A 20,543-nucleotide genomic window follows, 5' to 3' on the forward strand; every position below is an offset into this window, starting at 1 on the left:
AACAGCCTACAATCTTTTTCTATCCTACCTCTTGGGTCATTTCCAAAGAGGTACCCGTATATGTTTTTGTGTCTGAAAAGGTCCCCATGAATGCTTCAAGCACTTGTACTGAATGCTTCTTGAAGTTGTACTTGAGGTCATGTTGGGAATTTTGAGGTCTTTTGATGGCCTAAATTTGATATCAAGTTGCTGTGAATCTGTGATATTTTTGCCTAAAATAATAATTTATTGGATGAGAACACCACCAAAGCCTTCAAGAAACTGCACATGCGCCCCTGGGGCCTATTCCTTGTTTTATGTTTATTTTAATTTAATTTAATTACCACTTCACTTACTTTTTGACTGATTTTTATTTTTTATTTTTGTTTCTCTATCTGGGTGAATAAATAAATAAATGCGGTGCTAAATTTCTACAAAATAACACGTGTCTCTCGCCGCAGCAGTCCATCGGACAAGGAGGGCGTATGTTTTTGAAGTTATGTTTTTTTTTATATTAAAAAATATTATTGTGAAACTATATATTATAAATTAAAAAATATTTTTACAAGATGACTTAACACCACCTTGCCTACCAGAGAACAACTCTTCTAGATCAAGCTTGGGGCCTAATTAAATTATTGTAGATTGCTAGAAATGTTCAAGAAAAGGAACCACCACGACGACCTCCTTTGGAGAGAAAGATAATGTTAAAGTGTATTGTGAATCCCGTGATCACTTTCATTCCTACCTTTGAATTTGCTGACACCAACTTCTTGCCTACTTTATTTTTATTTTTATTTTTATTTTTATTTTTATTTTTATAAAAAGTCATTTTACTCCTTTTCAATCTTGCTTCAATTTTGTTCTTCGAAGGAGGTAAGGTAACTTTGTGGGCAAAATGAGAAGCTTATGCTGCACTTCAATTCTCTAGAGAGATGACAAATTAAAAAACAGAAAATTGCTTTTTTTCTTATTTTCCTGAGTAAATAGATAAGAGTACGGTAATAGTTATTTAAAAATATATTAAAATAATATTTTTTATTTATTTTTAATAACACTATTAAATTAAAACGCAACTCCAGCTATAACTATATATGGGAATTTTGAAAACAAGTCAGTGGTGTTCCCATGTTTTTCTCTTTACAAAGAACATGTGAAAAACCTTTATCTTTTCATATTCCAGCTTTGTCCTCTTATAGGCTTTTGTTTTTTCCCACCAGTTAACTTATTCAACTTTATTTTTTTATTAATATATTTTTTTGAAAGTAATTATTTTCAGTTTAGTTTGGATTTTATTTATAAAAACAATCAAATTAAAATTTTATAAAATACCAAAAATAAATCAAAATTAGTTCAAACCGATCGATTTCGATTCGGTTCGGTTCATTTATTTTATATTAAAAATCAAAATTTAACTGACCAGTTTTGATTTTGTTCGGTTCAATTTCAGTTCGGTTATTTTTATATTAAAAACAAAAAAGTATATTTGTTTTTGAGTTTTTTGGACTTTCTAATGGGCTTGGTTTTTTTACTTTTTCGGTTTTGTTTGATTTGGTTTTTCGGTTTCAGATTTATAAAACTGAAACCGAAACCGAACCGAATATTTTTTTTTCTAATCGGTTTTTTATGGTTCGGTTTTTCGATTATTTTTTTCTATTTTCTCAGTTTAGTCGATATTTTGGTTTTTTTGCTTACCCCTACATTTTCTATCTTTCCATTTTATGCATAACAATCTTTTTGGATTTTCTAATTTGAAAAATAATTTAAGATGGTGAGAAGTCAACTTGTTTTCTATTTTTTTTATGGAAAAATAAAAACTAGAAATGGAATATAAAATTAAAGTTTAAGAAGTGGAAAACATTTTCCGTTGTTGAACACCTTACATTTTTTTATTTTCTAGAATTTTGGTTAAATGGGTTTTTTTTGGCAAGCAAATATATATTTACCTATTTTGTAGAAAACAATTTAATATCTACATGCTCGCTTGGCATTTTAATTTTGTGCCTAACTTGTATTGTATAATAGAATATGAATCCCCATCATTAAAAAATAAATAGAAAAAAAAGTCATTTATTTTAATTAGTGGCTAAATAATTCATAAGAAAATAATCCACATTAAATAAATATAATATGTTTTTATTAGTACATTAACTGTTAGCTATTAACGCTAACATTTTAATTATTTAACGATTGAACAGGAACTGCAAGGCTATATACAACAAAATATACATATGAAAAGAAAACAAGCTTCAAAAAACAACCTCAGTAAATCCAGCTCAATGCGGTATTTGGAAATGTGATTATACTTGTATTTTAAAAAAATAATTTTTATTATTAAAAATTAAATTTTTTATATGTTTTAATGCGCTGATCTCACAAATAATTTTTAAAAAATAAAAAAAATATCATTTTGATGTATTTCAATGCGAATAGCACTTTGAAAAATAATCATAATCACACTTCTAAACAATTCAAATATTATTGAGACACTGAGAAGGTTTCATAATTAGACAAGAATAGAGGGGCATCACATAAATAAAATCTCAAGTTTCATAAATTTTAATTAGTGAGTACTTAAGAGTGTAGTTGTAATTATTTTTCAATGTAATTTTTATTTTAAAAAATATTAAAATTATTTTTTTATATTTTAAAAAATTATTTTTTATATAGTGCTTTAAAATTATTTAAAAAATTAAGAAAATATTAATTTAAAGTAAAAAAAATCAAACCTTTTTAAAAATACTTTTTAAATAAAAGAAGATTTTATGGAGAAGGAAAAGTGGCTTTTGAAGTGATTCGATGTCGGGACATAGTAAAGTCGTGAGAGTCAGTGATGATTTTGCTTTCCTTAATCTCAGCCTGCTTTTCGCCACCCTTTGCTCTTTTTGGAATTACAGATCAGTCCCTAACCTATATTTTTAAGCATTAAAGACCCCAATATTCACGAACTTGCTAATTTCTTCCCATACCGAGTCCCTTACCGACTCCCATCAGCATTGAACTTGTCACTTGCCCGTGTCTTGTCGTGTCGTGGAGAACTTTTCGACATTATTATTAAACTCAACATATTAATATGGTAACTCCTTAACTTGATCTCCATGATTTGACTGTGATTTAAATTAAATTAGCGTGAACTAGTTAGTTTAGCAGGTGTATCAAGATTTTATTGACCTGATTTGATTTTAATTTAATTTTATAAAAAATTAAAACTCATGTTGATTTAATATCTTTTATTAAAAATATATAAGAGTGATAATAATTTGGATTGGTTGCGGTCAATTCATGTTAACTCATCTAACATGTGACTTGGATTATGTTTTTGACTGGTTTAACAATTATAATATAAACATTGTAATTGTTCCTTTCAATATTTGTTTTTTAATATTTTTTTATTTTTTAATTAAAAGAAACTATAAAAAATGTTTATCACAATATTTAAATTACCATTCAATTTTTTAATAGTTCTTAATATTATAGGTTTTATGAAAATATTAAAAAAAATTTCAATTATTGTGTAGCTAATATGAAAAAACAAATCTCATGAATATTTAATGAAAACAAGATTTATGTTTCTTTAAAACATGTAGGAAAAATATATTTCATCAATCTAAACTCTATTTTCTTATTATTGCATCTCTTTATTGTTTTAATAAAAACATATTTATTTTTAATTATAAGCACTTTTAAAAAAATTAAAAATCTTAATATTTTGTATTAAAATAATATCTTAATATTTTAATCATGACTTCACAAGAAAGTTAAGAAAGTATTAAAATAATATCTTAATATTTTATATGTGATTGAAGGGAAAAAAATAATAAGTAAGATAAAATTATTTAAGAAAATTTTTAAAAATTATAAGATTTATTTCCATTGAATATTTGTAATTGTTTTTTGTATATTAGGTAAATATTAATTGAAAAAAAACTATTAACATCCTTGTAAGGCTCTATAATATTATTTAAAAACCATGGAAAAATTTTATAAAAAAAATTTGAAAAACAAATATAGAAAGGGTTGATGCATAGACCAAAAAGATAAGGCCTAGAAATCTACCCTATAAAAAAGAAGACTTTTTTATTGTAAAAAATAAAATAAATTAGATAACGTATGTCGAAATTCTTATTACCAAATAGATGGTTGAAAAACTAGGGCTGAGATCTTTTAAATCTAAAAAGATATTTTTTAATTTATTTTAATATAAAAACACATGATAAACATTATTATAATTTCAAGAAAACCAATTTATCATTTCGAACAGCTCTAAATTAATTTTAAAATGTAAAATTAAACTAAAAAACTATTTTTCAATCTCGATGTACTCTTTGGAAATATTGAACTCAAGAACACCGCAATGATGTTTATATTATCAAATCATAAAACAATTCATTTTTTAAAATTCATTACAATCAAAATACAAAAAGAAAATTAAAAAAAAACATAGAAAAGGTTGATGCATGGACCGAAAAAGATGAGGCCAAAAGCCTAGCCTATCAAAAAGAAAGCCTGGCACGTGTAACTTTCTTTCTTTTTTGTTAAATACAAAATGACATGTCATTCAACTTTTATTTTTAAAAAATAAAATAAATCAAATAACATGTGTCCTGATTACTTTTTTGTATAAAAAAAGATATTTTTTAATTTATTTTTACATAAAAAAAACACATGATAAACATTATTATAATTTCTCATCAGAACAAACATTATTATAATTTCAGTAAATTAATTTCTCATCTTAACCACTATAAATCAATTCAAGAACACAAAATTAAATTGATTTTTTTTTCTTAATCTCAATCTACTTTTATGAGAATATAAAAATACAAGAACACTCCCAAAGATATTTATCTTGTCAAATCATAAAACAATTCATTTATCAAAATTCCTTTTGAAAAATCATCTTATATTATCAAAATTCCTTTTGAAAAATCAATTTACCTAACAATTCATAAACTGGGTTCCGATTGAAAATAAGATAAAATTGCATGATCAAATTTCTTTCTTCAGTAAATAAACTCAATTAAAACAAATATTTATACTATTATTATATGATAGAATATAATAGAAGAGGTGAGCGTAAGGAATTGTGGTTTATACTGTGCTTTCACAACGTCTTTTCTAGTACTCACGAGGCATGGAAATATACGCTATTGTCCTGTAATTTTTTTTTTTACACATTTGATCCTTATAGTTTTAGATGTTTACGTTTCAAGCATAAAACTTTTTTTTACATTTTAATCCCTGAATGTTAAAATAATTTTTAAAAAACTATCTGAATATGTCACAATTTTCAAACAATGTTAGAGTTTTTTATGGTAATATTCGGAATTATTGTTAGCACAAAGGTCACTAGCACCTATGAATTAATTATTTTGATGATAACTATAATTAATGAATTTTAATATGTATTTTCAAAGTTTTAATGTTGGAGGAATTTTTTCATGTATATTTAAAGTAATTTTAATATGTATTTTTCAAAGTTTTAATTGTCGGTTTTTACCATCTAAATTATTTTTATTGCCAAAATCTACACATAGTAAAAAAAAAAAAAGAGGTATTACCACACAATCTCTTTCTAAATAAAGAGCATTAACTTTATCACATGCGCTCTCCCACTTTTAATCACCAAAAACCTTTTATCCATTTTTAGCTAAAAAAACATTGTCACATGGATTCTTGCACCTTTTATTCTTTCCAAGCTAAATAAATTGGTAAACTTGTAATTTTTCAAAGATGAAAAGGATCTTTGAACCCCTTTGAGAAAGTGCATGGAATTAGCAGCAGCAACAACGTATGTAGCTTAGTAGTTAGAGTCGGGGCAGGTAAAAAAACCAAAAAAATCAAGAAAATCAGAAAAATATAATTGAAAAAATCAAATTGTGAAAAAAAACCGATTAAAATTTTGAAAAATCTGGTCAGTTCGGTTTCGGTTTTGTAAGCCTAAAACTAAAAGAACTGAACCGAACCGAACCGAAACCGGAAAAAACCAAGCCAAACCGAAAAAACCGAGCCAAACCGGTTTGAACTGGTTTTGATCCTAAAAAACAAACCAAAACCGGTCGGTTTGACCTGGTTTTGGTTTTTTAAAAAAAAAATTTAATTTAATTATTTTTTTAATAAAAACTGAACTGAATCGAAAATGATTATATGCGGTTAGAGTGGTAGGAGTTGGTGAGTTAGGAGGAGAATAATCTTCAGCTACATCTCTGTCTTCTCACTAATTTATGCTCTGTGCCTCATCCCACATGTATGCTGTGGTGGTACAGCTGATCTGATGAACTTTGCTACGCCGGAATTTGCCCTTCTTCTCTAACACTTGGGAGTTTCAAGACGAACAGAGGAAGAGAAGCTGAAGGTAGGGACCCCAGAAAGTAAGGAGTAATGTTTGCTGGAAGGAGTGTTGGCTGCGGACGAGCATCAACTCCAGCTGTGGGTGAGATCAATCAATCAACTGAAATAATTAGGTTTAAATTGAATAATGACTCCTTCTCAAAGAGATTTTAAAAGTATGTTCGGTGAAATTGATATGAACCAGTTTTTTGCAAAATGAGATTTATAAATTTGAATCCACAAGTTAAATATTTTAACTTCAATTAAATTAAAATTTTGACTCAATTTGTACCAAACTTTTGATCTAATTTTTTTTTACATTTGACGTGAATTACACTGTCTTCATAGCTTGGAAAATCACATTTTATATCCTATAATTTAATTTAATTTTATATTTTTTAGTTTCACTCTTAAAATTTATTTAATTAGAGATTGAACTTTGTTATTTATTTATTTATTTATTATTAGATTCTTCATTAATTTTTAAAATGATTTGGTTATATAACCCTTTAATATATATTGAGTTATTTGATGATTAATCTTTATAGTTTACTTAATTGTTTTTTTGAATAGATTACCCTGATATCACAACAACTAGGTTACATATCTCACATGCTAATCCAAGTGGACTTAGAGCTGGTTTTTAGACCTTTTTGTATTATATTATTTTCTTCAATTTAATTCTGTAATATTTTATTTGCTAGAAATTAAACTTCAAATTTCTCCCATTTTTTTTAGAATTTTTTAATAAATATTTAATAAAAAATTAACATGAGAAAAGTCTATTTATAACTTCTTTAAAATAAATATTTTATGTCATTTTAAATAAATATAAGGGTTCTTGTAAAAAAATGGTTTATGTAACAAAATAATTTCTAAATTAAGAGTAAATTGATCAAAATTGTTAATTCAATTTGTTTATATAGATATTTCAAATAGTATAATTGAATTCAATTTATTAGTTTAATATTTTATTCTAAACATAAGAATTATAATATCTAGATATTAATTAGATTAAATAATTAATTCCCAAAAGCTTGAAAACAAGTGGTACACACAAACACTAACGTGAGCTATTCTTAATATTTACAAATAGGACAGTGTGTTTGAGAGTTAGTTTTAATATTTTTTTGGTTAAAGTTTAAATTTTTTATTTGTTTTAAATTAATTTTTTTAATATTTACAGATCGTTTTGATAAGTTGATATTAAAAATAAATTTTAAAAAATAAAAAATATATTTTAATACTTTTCCGAACAAAAAAAATTCTTTAAAAAATAGTTGTTACCTACCTCCTATCACCATTTAAGACTACCATTGTCTTAGTGTCATTTTGTGGATTTCCTAGTTGAATCTAAGACACTATAGTGTTGCGAAGCAGTGTTGTGAAGGGAAAAAAACATTGTCTTCAATACTAAAAATACTAAAATGCCTTATTTGTTTTTTAAATTTTAAAAATATTTTTAAAAAAATAATTATTTTTTATTTTTTTAAATAAAAAATATTTTAAAAAATAATTTAAACTACACTCCCAAACATACTCTAAATTTAACTGAAAAGATCAATTAATGTCACCAAGCTGAAGGCCGTTCATGAGAGGCTGAGAATGAAAGACCAAGAAATATACACGAAGGGTTGGCTCATCTCTTAAGGGTCCACGTGCAAGATGATGTTAGGCCTCTAATTATAAGATCTGATTTGAAGGTTGCTCTAATCCAAAGATTTGAAGGTTCATTGTTTTTTTTTTTTTAATTCATAAATTAGTTTTGAGCTTTTTTTTAAAAAAAAGAACATAAAACCCTAATCTACAATATTTTCACTCCTTTTTGTGGCGTGCTCGACGCTTGCCCTAATTTGGGAGATTTCAAACCAAACTAGGGTACAATATTTTCTCTAACCAAGCAGTACAAGTCTTCACAAGGAAATTCGAAGGAAGATTCACCTACAGCTAGAGCAAGAAACAATAGCTTGGAACACACGTCACGACTCGAAAAGACAACACCTAGCAAAGCTGTAAGAAACTTTTGAGATGAGATGGACATCCTTGGACTGGATCACAAAAGGACATAGAAACTGGCATTTCCATGGCGTGGAGCCTGGAAACCACTCTTTATATTGGGCTCACAACATCCAATGGAAACCCTAATCTGCAAGTATTCTCAATTCAACGTCCAAGAATAGTCATCGTGTCACACGGGAGGACTGCGTCTACATTGTCATTATCTTGGAATCGAGTTATTCCATTTATGGAATCGTTGATTTCTTCAACACGGGTTGCGTCAATTTGTGGACAATCTGAGTCGCTAGACCACAGTTTGTGCCTGTCGGTTAGACCTTTTGTTTATACTGACGATTGATGATAGGATAAGGAGGGTTTTTCCACGATTAAGTAAGCAGCAAGAAAGCAACAAGTTATCTTCACGTTCCCTGTCGAAATGGCGTGATAGGCATAGCCGCGTTGTTGCTGATAAAAAAGTCTTTAGCTTCAGATAGTAACTTTCACGGCAGGATATACATATTGGAACTGATCTTGGCAAGAATATCCACCATTCAGAACTCAAGAAAAAAAAAAAAAACTCAATAACTCAGAGCTGGCGACATTGCAAATACAAACTCGAATGGATATCTGCATAGAGTCAGGAAAGCACAGGAAGAAAAAAGAAAATATTTAACACCAAGAACCCAGAAGATGTACAAGAAAAAATATGAAATTAATTTGGAAACCGAGATTGCCTTGCCACCATAATCCGACAACTGTAAGCCAACGAACTGTACCTCCTATGCATGCTTCTTGCAGCCTAATGCCATCTCAATCTGTAATCCTGATCCCAGCAATATCCATTTATGTCTCTTGAATGTGGAATGTATTACTTGCATTTTGTGACACAAAATCCGGATTCTTCAAATATTGAATATATCAATGATAGGACAGAAACATTAGTGAGCACAAGCAGAACATATGACGAACTCAATAATTTAGACAGCAACAGATTGACCGGTGAACGCATCGTGGAGATGCAATGAACCATCCTTCATCAGGTTAAGGCTCAAACTCTTGAACCTCTCCCTTGAATACTGTCGAGATGCCTTTCTCCAATCAGTTCCAGCTTTCATCATTGCAACAAACTCCTCATAACTGATACAACCATCCTGAAAATAAAAATGTGAAATAATACGAGACAGTCAGAGAGAGATTTAAAAGCGACAACTTTCAAACTTCTTGCACCGTTTCAAGCTTCCCCAATTTGGTTTAGCATTATTTGGATATTTCTAAACTGCACCATTTGACAGTGATGTTTCTGAAAAATTGGATCTTCAGAAAGATAATGAGATTAAGTCATACCTTGTCAGTGTCGACTTCACGCATGATGTCATTCAGCACATCATTATCAGTTTCCCCATATTCATCTGCTAATGCCCCTCGTAACTCATCTAATTCAATATATCCACTACCATCTGTATCGAAAAACATGAATGCCCTGCGAAAATGCTCATCATTTTCCATCTTCTGCAAGTGAATTGTGACTGCCACAAACTCTCCATAGTCCAATACTCCATTCCCATCAACATCCGCCTGCAGAAAAAAGAACATTGTCACGTTCTACAAATAAGGCTTAAGATTCAACCTCAAAATTATTCAGAAAAACCTAAAAATAAAGTAGCCATTAATTCTTTGAATGCTAGGATGTTAAAGGTAAAATACTGTAAGAAAATCAACGGTGGAAGGCAGCGAGAAAACTGTGATACTCAATTCATCAGAAGGTGGTAACCACTGGACAACCAAACCAAACTATGCATGCAACTACTAGTAGGTGGGTGTTCAGTATTTTGGTGGATTAACCGCAACACCTAACTCACCCTAAGTAGCATGAAGCATTCCAATCATTCTAGAGCAGTGAAGAAGAGCTAAAGGGGCATTTATCAAAATGAACGGAGTTGTGAGCACTTCAACCATGACTTTGGAGCAGAAAAGAGTACTGTTGTCATTTCAATTTTGACTATGAAAATTGACAAATCTCACTGTAAATTTTCTATAACCATATACAGCGTCATAAAGGATTAAGTAAACAGTACTAACAAGCATTGCTTATGAAAATAAGCTTTGTTATATATAAACCTAGGTATTGTACACAATGACAAAGCAATAAGAAGAAGATAATTCTTAAAATTTCTTATAAATATATTTTCCAGACAATTTAGCATAGCCATAAAATATCAAGTATTGATTAAACCAGATTTTCAGAGTGCAGTGGGATCCAATGGAAGCATGCACCATCCAATCCAAAAGCAGCATAAGTGGTGTCGGGACATGATATTTCATACATAACACCAAATCAAAATGGGAGCATAAATAGATTTGAACACAGAAAATGATAGACACAAGGATTTACCACTTCCATCAGCATCTTTATCTCTGGTTCGGCCAACTGTGAACCAACCTTCCGAAGACCAGTTCTCAGTTCCTCATATGTTACTTTACCATCATTGTCAGTATCCATCAATGCAAACATATCTCTGATTACTTCAACCTCTTCAACAGTTAGGTGCTCTGCAATTACCTACAGCATAATTGGACAAAGTGTGTTGCTCTCAATTGATTAATTTTATCCTAAACTACATTAATGATCAGAATTTGAGCTGATAATTACACACAAAGGAACTAGAGATGCTTACCCGCAATGCTTTCTTCTTAAATCTATTCATCACAGAGAACTGCTTGAGCCTTGACCTTACAATATCTCCTAATGGGACATTTGGGGCTTTCTTTGCATTTTGTAACCAGGGATGTTCTGTCAGCAAATGAAAAGAAAGAAAATGTTGGCTTGTCCAGATCTTTCACAAAAACAAGCCAAGGAGCAGGATAGATTGAGTCTCCAAAGAATACAGCTGTATTACAAGGAATAATATAAACATCTAATAGCTTATGGAAATATAGGATTTTAAAAGATATCACCCACTAACAAATAATTTATCATACCATGTTAGTTTTTCAACCATTCAAAAGATACAAGTAACAGAGAAACCTAAGAATATCCCATCAAGTAGATATTTCACAGTTTTTCCACCGTGCTACATATTCTCCTTGAACTAGTTTTAATTCTAAAATCAGCATTGAACAAAAATTGAAATGGAAGCAAAATAATCCTCCGCTAAATTGGTCAGAAATAGCTTAAAATTCTCGCTATCTGTGGACATATCCCCACAACAAGAACAAACAATGGTCATATTCTCTGCTAGTGCCTTGCTTAATTTTTTTTATCAAGCAAACTTCCTTGAAGCCACATCACCAATCCTTAATCCCCTCGAAACACAGAACTTCAATGTACGAAGTGAACATTTTCCTCACCAATTCCGATGACAAAGTTCTAAAATCTTTTCAAGCTTCGGTAAACTTGTCAGCATTTCAGTGTTGGACAGGAAGTTTGGTAGCATAGAAATACTGCATTTTGGCCACTGAGTTGTCCAAAACTAGATCCCAAACCTCCATTCATAAAAAAAAAAATGAAAGGAAGGAAGACCTAGTATTTGTGGTCAGAACAAGATTGAAATGGTACTAAATCCTTGTTTGTTAAATGTCTAGAACTATCTGAAACCACTGTCAGCAATATAACAAACGTTCTGTTATCCTCTGAATAAAATAATATAATTTAGAAAGTGAAGATGAGAAACCTATATCATCTCTCAGATACAACTAATCCCCAGCAATTTCCACTGTTTAAGGCTTATGGAACCATCACTTCCCTAACATGATGCCACCAGAAAGAAAACAGGAAATCCCAATTTGACAAGCTGTAAAAGGACATACCAAGAACCTGTTGAGCATTTAAGCGCTTTCTCGGATCTGGCTCCAACATCTGACGAACAAGACTTTTAGCACTCTCTGAAATTTGGGGCCAAGGTTCCCTCTTAAAATCAATCACCCCTCTCAAAATCGCAAGAGCAACACCCTGCTCGGTCTCTGCCACAAGAAATCAAAAGAAAAAAGAAATCAAAATCTGATGCCATCCAATCCCAAAACATTCTATTCTAATCACCATGCTCGTCAACAATAACTAGGTCAAGTGACAGACGTACCTGCCCAAAATGGAGGAACCCCACATAACAAAATATAAAGAATAACTCCGGCACTCCACACATCAACCTCCGGTCCATAATTCCTCTTCAACACTTCTGGTGCCATATAATATGGACTCCCCACTATCTCTGAAAACCTCTCCTCTGTCACAAAAAAATGAAAAGTTCAAATTTAACTCTCAGGAACAAGTAAATAAATAATCATCCAAAAAGAACAAAAACTCACTAGCAAATCAAAACTGTTAACGAAAACAAAAAATAAAACTTAAACAATGATCTAAAAGCAATATTGCTCTAGAGAACACACAAAATTTCCACGTCCAAGAACAAATTTTTCCAGTTAACGAAAACTCACACAGAGACACCAAATCTCGGAATCAAAATTAAACAACAAGATTTTCCAGCTAACCAGAACCCCACCAAGACTCCAAATCTAACCCCCCCCCCCAAAAAAAAAAAAAAAAAAACACATATATATATCCGCAGCATACCTGGCTTAAAGAACACCGACAAGCCAAAATCAATAGCCTTAAGAGCAGAATTCTCCTTCTTATTAGCAAACAAAAAGTTCTCAGGCTTCAAATCTCTATGCATAACCCCGTTAGCATGACACATCCTAACAACTTCAGCAACGGTTCTGGCAACATGCGCCGCAGCTCTCTCACTATAATGCCCTCTAGCCACTATCCTATCAAAAAGCTCACCTCCTTCACACAACTCCATAACCAAATGCACATTTTCATAATCCTCATAAGTAGCTTTCAATTTGACAATATTTGGATGCTCAGGCAAAGTAGACATGATTGCCACTTCTCTCCTGACATCCTCTATGTCCACAGCGGTCCGCAATTTCCTCTTCGAAATTGACTTGCATGCTAATGCTTCTTTATTCTCTCTGTCCGTACACAGATATGTGATGCCGAATTCTCCACGGCCCAGTTCACGGCCGAGTATGTACTTGTCGGAGATTCGTGGGCGGTGGCTAAGTGGGACAGATGAGTCTTTTAGAACCCGGATCGGAGCAGGTGAGGATCGGTTGTTGGTGGTGGCTTGGTGGTGGGGGAAGTCTTCTGAGTAAGGATTTGACTTTTTTGGTTTCTTGGTTTTGGTTTGGTGTGTTTTGGTGTCTTCTGGTGAGGTGTCTGGTCTTACGCAGGTGTTACAGTTCCCCATGCTATTTTCTTCTAGTTCGAAATTAACAGAAAGAGGCGGAGACAGAGAGAAACGGTGTGTTGTTCTGGTGGTGTTGGAGGAGGAGGAGGGTGGTTGTCCAGTGGAAGAAGGGGGAGAAAAGTGGTCTCTGTTTGTTTTTTGAAATATCTAATTTAATGACAACCTTATTATATACCAAGTACATTATAAATATGCGACACTTCATCGTTGGTTTTTTTATTTTATTTTTTTATTTATTCCCAAAAGGATGACTTTTTATTTTTTGCGGCGGAAATTATCAATTACTGCCATGAATACACGCCTCATCAAGCAATCATCCACGACTTACCAACCCTTTTCTCCATTTAAATTTTAATTTCTTTTTACCGGCGAGTCCCTCTCTCTTTCTTAGATAATCATAGTAAAAGACCAAACACTTGCATGAATTTAATTCCCTGTTGATGCTGATGTCGGGGGGGGACAAAATGGAAGCCTCAGCCGTTGATGTTGCTCCTTGTTGTAGTGATAGTATTGGAGTAGGTCAACAGATTAGAACACACGGTGGCTACTGGTTGACCAAGACCTACAAAAATTTAATTTCGTAAGAATCTTCAATTTGAACTCCCAGTTCTGGAGCATCCATCAGGCTAACGAGCGATTGCATTGTGGCCTTCCTTTGCAGCGAGGGAGGGAAAGTTCCAAAGCCTTCAACATCTCCTGCGCTTCTGTGCTCGTCTCTCTCTTCTTCATAGCAACTCCTTACAGCTTATGACTCTTGGTGGGTTAGTTGCAAGTGTAACCTAGCCTCCAACAAAATATCTCACTCAATCTAGTTAAGGTTTTGAATTTGTTTTTTAACAGTGACAAGTTCGATTAAAGTCACTGGGAACTTGTGTAATTATTAATTTAATTAAAAATAAAATAGTCTTACGATGGTGGCAAGTATTCTATTAACAACTCCTCAATTGACTTGCTTGTATCTTGAATTGGAGTCTTTGAATTGAGCATATCATCACTAAAAAAGGTTTAATTTTTGGTGGATTATTTGACATTCGACTGGATTAGTCGGAAACTCGTAGTAACAGGTTCAGACTAGAAAAAACTCGTAAACTGACTTCATAATTCCATAGAAACAAGGAAGAATTGAGTTTGAAAGATGGAGGGCACCCATAATTAATAGGAGAGAACGATGCAGCAGAGGGAGAGACCCAGTCAAGACAGCAGAAAGTCCAAGGTCTTCCTGAAGCGGCCATCAGAGCAAATACCATCGCCTGTTCACATGGAAAATATTTAAGATTCTATGCTCAAAGTCAACAGAAATGATGAGACTTCTTCGCTCAAAAGCAAGTGCCATGATCGTCCAAGCAAGGTGGTCTCTCTTCCCTGAGCCCCACTTCTCCATCCTCTATGCCTCACTGGGCTTATTGTTGAATGGCTTCCAAGTCAAGATTATTTGAGTAACCACGAGCATCATGATTAAATCAGATTTGCCCTTCGAATTACCAAACCATAATTATCTCTCAACTATTCTTCTTTAGATTTGATATCTTGAGTTTTCTACGCTCTGCTAGTGCGTGTACTTTTATTTATTTATTTATTTATTAACTCCTGGGTTAAATATAATATTCATTCAATTTATTACTTACCAAATTTAAGCGTGGAGGTCGATGGTTGGTGGACTTTGTATAGACATTAAATATAATATTCAGTTAATCTACTATTGTATAATTAGTCCAACAAATCCTCTAAAACATAGAAGGGTGGAAATTTTCACTCGGTACCAAGACACAGGTAATTCTGTACAAATAATTATGGATTACAACAACGATAATTATTTTGTCTTTCAAAGAAAAATCATTAAACTTGTTCTTGGCGATAATAGTTTTTCTTTTTTTTTATCACCCATTAGTCATTGTTGGGGATAAATCGGTTACTTAATATTTTTTAAAATATAGTATAATAATTAAATTAATTTTAAAAATAATAAAAAAACTAAATTGACATTTAAGAGCTTTTTTATATTTTTGCTTTTTAAAGCATAGTAAAATGATTCAATTAATAATAAAAGCAATTTTTTTAATTGACATATAAGGGTTTTTTCTGTATTTTCATCTTGATTTTTTTGTTATAATTGAGTTGGCAAGGGAGCAATCTGGTTATTTAATAAATATAAATATTATTTAAAAAACAAATGAGTCGGCATGTGAGACACACCCGTGCCTTTCAAGCGGCATGTGATGGGGCATGCAACTATCAAACAATGGCTTTCAAGGCGGCATTTGAATCATCGTGGCTGCTTCTGCTGCCTTTACTTTCCTTTTTACTCTTACCTTCTCGATTTTCACACATGACCTTGTAAATTTTTAAAGCAATCCTTTAGTTTATTTTTCCTTTAGATTTGGTCCCTTTTCATTTGATTACTATTTGTTTTATTTAAAATTATTTATAAATTAGATTTTTTTTATTTCATCCTCTATTTTTTTCATCTTTCAAATTTCATCCCTTTCTTTTAATTGTTATTTATTTTATTTGCAATACTTTTTAAAATTAATTTTTTTTACAATTTCATCCCCCTTTAATTTTTTTTCTATCAGATTTGATCCCGATTCTTTTAATTTCTATTTTTTTTGCTTTAAATTTTTTTTAAAATTGATATTTTTTTTGAATTTCATCCTTTAACATTAAGTTTGTTGTCAATTGACCTTCTTGATTGGGTCGGGCATAGAATTTCACAGATTGCGAGTTTGAAAGATTAACCCAAGTTTAGAAGATTCGCACTGGTTTGCTAGGAAAAAAAAACTAATTTGATATTTTTTCTCGATTTAATCCTTCGACATTATATTGGTTGAGGATTTAGCTTCTTTATTGAGCCCGGGTCTAGAATTTCACGGGTTATGATTTTGGAAGATTAACCTATGTTTTGGAGATATCCGGGTTTGCTTGGTTTTTTTTTTTTAAGCTCATGGTTCTTTGGTTTCATTCTTCAGAACTTATTTAATTAAATATTGGTCTTTATTATTATTTTTATTTTATTTTTATAGGATTTTTTACTAGTTTTGAAAATGACACAAGTTTTCTAGGGTCTTTTTATTTTTTTTGTGTTAAATTTATTTTTTAAAAAAGAAATTCTATTTTTGAATTAATAATTAATTATAAGTAAGAGATGCTCAAGTCATGATATTTTCTTTGGTTCTGTTTTTTGAATTGTTGCTCTGATAGCGTGTACAGTTTCTTTCAATGTCGTCGTGCAGCGTTTGGCTGTGTTAGAACCGTTTTGGTGAGCTCTTTCTAGTGCTAGGACAGTGTCCACGACAAAACAACAATGAGTCTCCAACATGATTTTTTTCTTCTTCTCCTAAGTATGATATTGACAGTTCATTTTTTATAGTTAATTATTGTCAAAAAAATTATTCAATCTATTTATCATCAATGTTTTTTTTAAATCATATTATTAAATTAACCAATCTTATTGAATTCAGTCAAGTCAATGACTCGTATCTTGAATTTTTCTTTCTTATTTGAAAATGCTACCATCGCTTGAACATTTTTTTTATGCTAAGAAAAATTTTGGATTGGCTTATGACATAGCGTAAACCACCTATCTATAGTGTTAAGACTAAAAGAAAAAATAAGAGCTATTTTTTCTTATTTTTTTTATTTCATAAAATTTAATCTCCACCACCTGCACATGAAAACCTTCCTTGTATAGTTTTTTTTTTTTTTTTATGGGCTCATGCTATGCTTTATAGCAATGCCTTTTTTCAAGTGACTATTTGGAGTGAAATTTTATTGTCTGTTTTTTTTAATTGTTTTTTCTTTGTATGGTTAATCATATAGAAATTTACTTTAATGTATGAGAGTTTTAAAAAAATGATGATATAATGTAATTGTTAAAGTTATTGAATAATGTCTACATGTTAATTGTTTTTAGTTTTAGAAAAATAAACTATGTAAAATTTGTTGGATAACAATGCAAACCCCGTAGATATAAAAATCCAAAAACTCACAAGCAAGTTTGAACACAATCTCGGAAAGTTAAAAATCAAATTTGAGATATAAAGCGTGACATAATGATTACTTTTAACTAAGATACCAATACTATTGAAATTTGAACCTTACTCAATGATTGGCGAATTGCGAATGAAAAGTATAAGGAAGATACCACAAAGATAATTTTTCTTTGATAAGTCAATTTTAGTTTTTTCAAGAACCAACAAGTATGAATTTTCCTCACTCACACAAATACTATTTTGAAACCAAGGTCTAAAATAAATAAAAGAAACTTAAATACAAGCTAAATAATCATATTTATAATAGGTAAAAAAAACATCCTAAATAATTCTGGAAAAATAATACAATAATTCTAAATAAAATAGAAAAGAAAGTTTTAAATCAACTAAGAAACTAATACAATTCTCACACAATAGCTTTTAAACTTTATCGCAAGACCTTCTTGGTTTTCGATTAGCCTGAAATATTAACCTAATATAAAACAAGCCTTCTGAAAACTTTAGTAAAATGTTAGCTCGATCCAATGGTTGGGTTGAGAATTATGCTTGTTAGTGTAAAATTATATATTAGAAAAAATAACCCAAAACCGCCTCTAGTTCCCTTGAATTGTAAGGAAATCTTACTAATGAGAAAATTTACAAAATAAAATGAAACACGATTTACTAACATGTAAACCCTTGCTAAAATAATTTTGATTCTCATCACCTATGCTTTCCTCATTGAAAAACAAACTTTACTAAATAAAAAATATTCTCCTACCATCTACTACATGTTACAAGAGCATTTTGTCATGTCTTGTCTCCAATAACTAAATAGAGATAGTAACTAAAATTCTAGTTCTATATTCCGAACCAAATAAAACCATATTCAGTCATTTCTGTGTAGTCTCACATTATCTTGTCTTTTTTGTCTAATCCTTTGTGTCTTACCTCTGATCCAAACAAAACTTTAATTTCTTTCTTATCTACACCTATTCATCAAATACAAAGATGATTGTGATTTGTAGACAAGTTAAAATACTCATTATATTACGAGTATATTAGTTACTTGTAAAGTATGTCGCCGCTACTTATTTCCCTGTATAGGTATCACAACTATGACTTTAAATTGACAATATTATTCATTACATTTAGGTTAGAGAGGGGAGGCAGGTAGAGTTCTAGGGTTATCTCTTCTAGATCCTCTTGTCTCTGTTCTTCTCTTTCTACTTTCATTATTGCATTTTATTTTTATTTTTAGTGCATCAATGTTTAAATCTATATTTTAAATCTAAATCTTATTTGTGTTTATCAATTTGTATCATTTGTGTTTTTTATTTACAGAGAGCAAATTAAAATCTAACGTGAAGTTATAACTATTTTGGGTAGTTAGTCAAAATAGAATGTGGTATTGATGCACATATACTAGATTTTTATGGTTGATCTATATATGGTTTTTTTAAGAATAGAAAATAGTGATTTTATTTATATTATGAACAAACTACTATTTTCATTCTACACCTAGAATATTATTACTTATTGTTCAATAAGATAATTGATAACGTTAACATTGTAAGATAGTCTTTTTAGCAATTACCGATCCTTTAATGGTTTGAATGACGAAAAAGCTCCATTAAATCTTCAAATCTAGATTGTCTATATAAGAGATCACACATATAGATGAGTTTGAGTCATTTTGAAACAATGAGGATTAGGCTACACTACCAGACTTCGTCATGAAAGTTTCAAAATCATGGATTAGTATCAGTCTCCTTTATCCAACTTTAAACAAACTCTAAACCTTTATTTAAATAAGAAAAACCATGACAAGTGAGGAGAACAAACAGCTGACATGTGATTATATAGTTCTAAACGAAATAATCTAAAACTATGAAGAAAAAGAAAAAAGAGTGATTGCTTATTTTCATTAGAGAAGTTATATTCTTTGTCAATTAGAGATAGTTGAGATCTTTTATTAATGTATCTTGATAATATAGATAAATTCTTTGTTGATCTATCTTGTTCTTAATGTGTAAAGAAAGTCCTATTTTGGAAATTATTATTAAGAAGTAAAAAAAATAAACAAAATCTTACAAAAGTCCTTTAAGACTCGATAATAAAGATAAACATTTATGGGAGTCATTTGAGACTAAAAAATAAAGGAAAGTTTACAAGAGTCTTATAAAACTTGAGAATAAAGAAAAATTTATGAGTCTTCCATGACTCAAAAATATTTGAAAGAGTCCTCTAAAAATCAAAAGTAAAGAAACATTTGCAAAAGTTCTCTAAAACTAAAAGATATATATATATATATATATATATATATATATATATATATATATATATATATATATATATATATATATATATAAAAGATTTGCAAGAGTCATCTAAGATTCAAGAATAAATAAAGATTCATGAGAGTCTTCTTTGACTCAAATTTTTAAGAGTCCTCTGATACTCAAAAAGTAAATAATAAAGTTTTACACACATATACATACATAAAAATATGAGAGTGCAATTTTACAAAACAAAGCTAACATGAATGCAAACTCAATAAAAATAAAATAAAATTGATGGATGAATAGTTAGCATGCATGAATACTGACATATTTATCATTTGCATTTTGAATAGTAAAAAAACATGCAAAACCTACTATAAAAAAAAGAAAAGAAGAAAAAGGATTTTTCTTGGTTCTCTTTTGAAATTTCTTTTTTTTTCTCTTGTTTTTTATTTTTTTCTTTCTTTATTATTCTTCTATTTTTCATTCCCTTCTGGTTCAAACTTGCTTACTTCTCTAAGCTTGAACTCTTTTTTCTTCTCTCTCTCTCTCTCTCTCTCTCTCTCTCTTAGCATTTTCTCTCTCTAACTTGGATCTTCCTTTCTCTTGCCTTTTCGCTCTATATATAGACAAGATGAAGCATTTGGAATCCTTCTTGGTGATGTGATCAAAGCCATTGGTTTATTTGGGTTAATCTCAACTCTCTAACATAGTTTTTGTAGCATTTCAGGCTGTTA

At 30.3% G+C, this 20,543-nt stretch overlaps 1 protein-coding gene across 1 annotated transcript; it reads right to left on the reverse strand.

The window, feature by feature from the left end:
* Window positions 1-8,908: 8,908 nt before the first annotated feature.
* Window positions 8,909-13,713, reverse strand: LOC133678619 (calcium-dependent protein kinase 10-like). The gene is made up of 7 exons (XM_062101000.1): window positions 12,875-13,713; window positions 12,384-12,527; window positions 12,115-12,267; window positions 10,983-11,098; window positions 10,700-10,867; window positions 9,652-9,882; window positions 8,909-9,458 (listed from the first exon to the last, which is right to left on the reverse strand). Exons 1-7 carry the CDS (start codon window positions 13,554-13,556, stop codon window positions 9,285-9,287), a joined length of 1,668 nt encoding a protein of 555 aa, XP_061956984.1. The 5' UTR covers window positions 13,557-13,713; the 3' UTR covers window positions 8,909-9,284.
* Between the last annotated feature and the right edge of the window lie 6,830 nt (window positions 13,714-20,543).

Source organism: Populus nigra, chromosome 18 (assembly GCF_951802175.1).
Source record: "Populus nigra chromosome 18, ddPopNigr1.1, whole genome shotgun sequence".
NCBI lineage: Eukaryota > Viridiplantae > Streptophyta > Magnoliopsida > Malpighiales > Salicaceae > Populus > Populus nigra.

Excerpts from the sequence above, each read along its gene's own strand:
- LOC133678619 (XM_062101000.1), bottom strand. The coding sequence starts at position 13,556 with ATGGGGAACTGTAACACCTGCGTAAGACCAGACACCTCACCAGAAGAC. Across the intron at positions 12,268-12,383 it reads GGTTCCTCCATTTTGGGCAG|AGACCGAGCAGGGTGTTGCT; the intron begins GTACGTCTGTCA and ends TTCTTGTGGCAG. Across the intron at positions 9,883-10,699 it reads TAAAGATGCTGATGGAAGTG|GCGGATGTTGATGGGAATGG; the intron begins GTAAATCCTTGT and ends TTTTTTCTGCAG.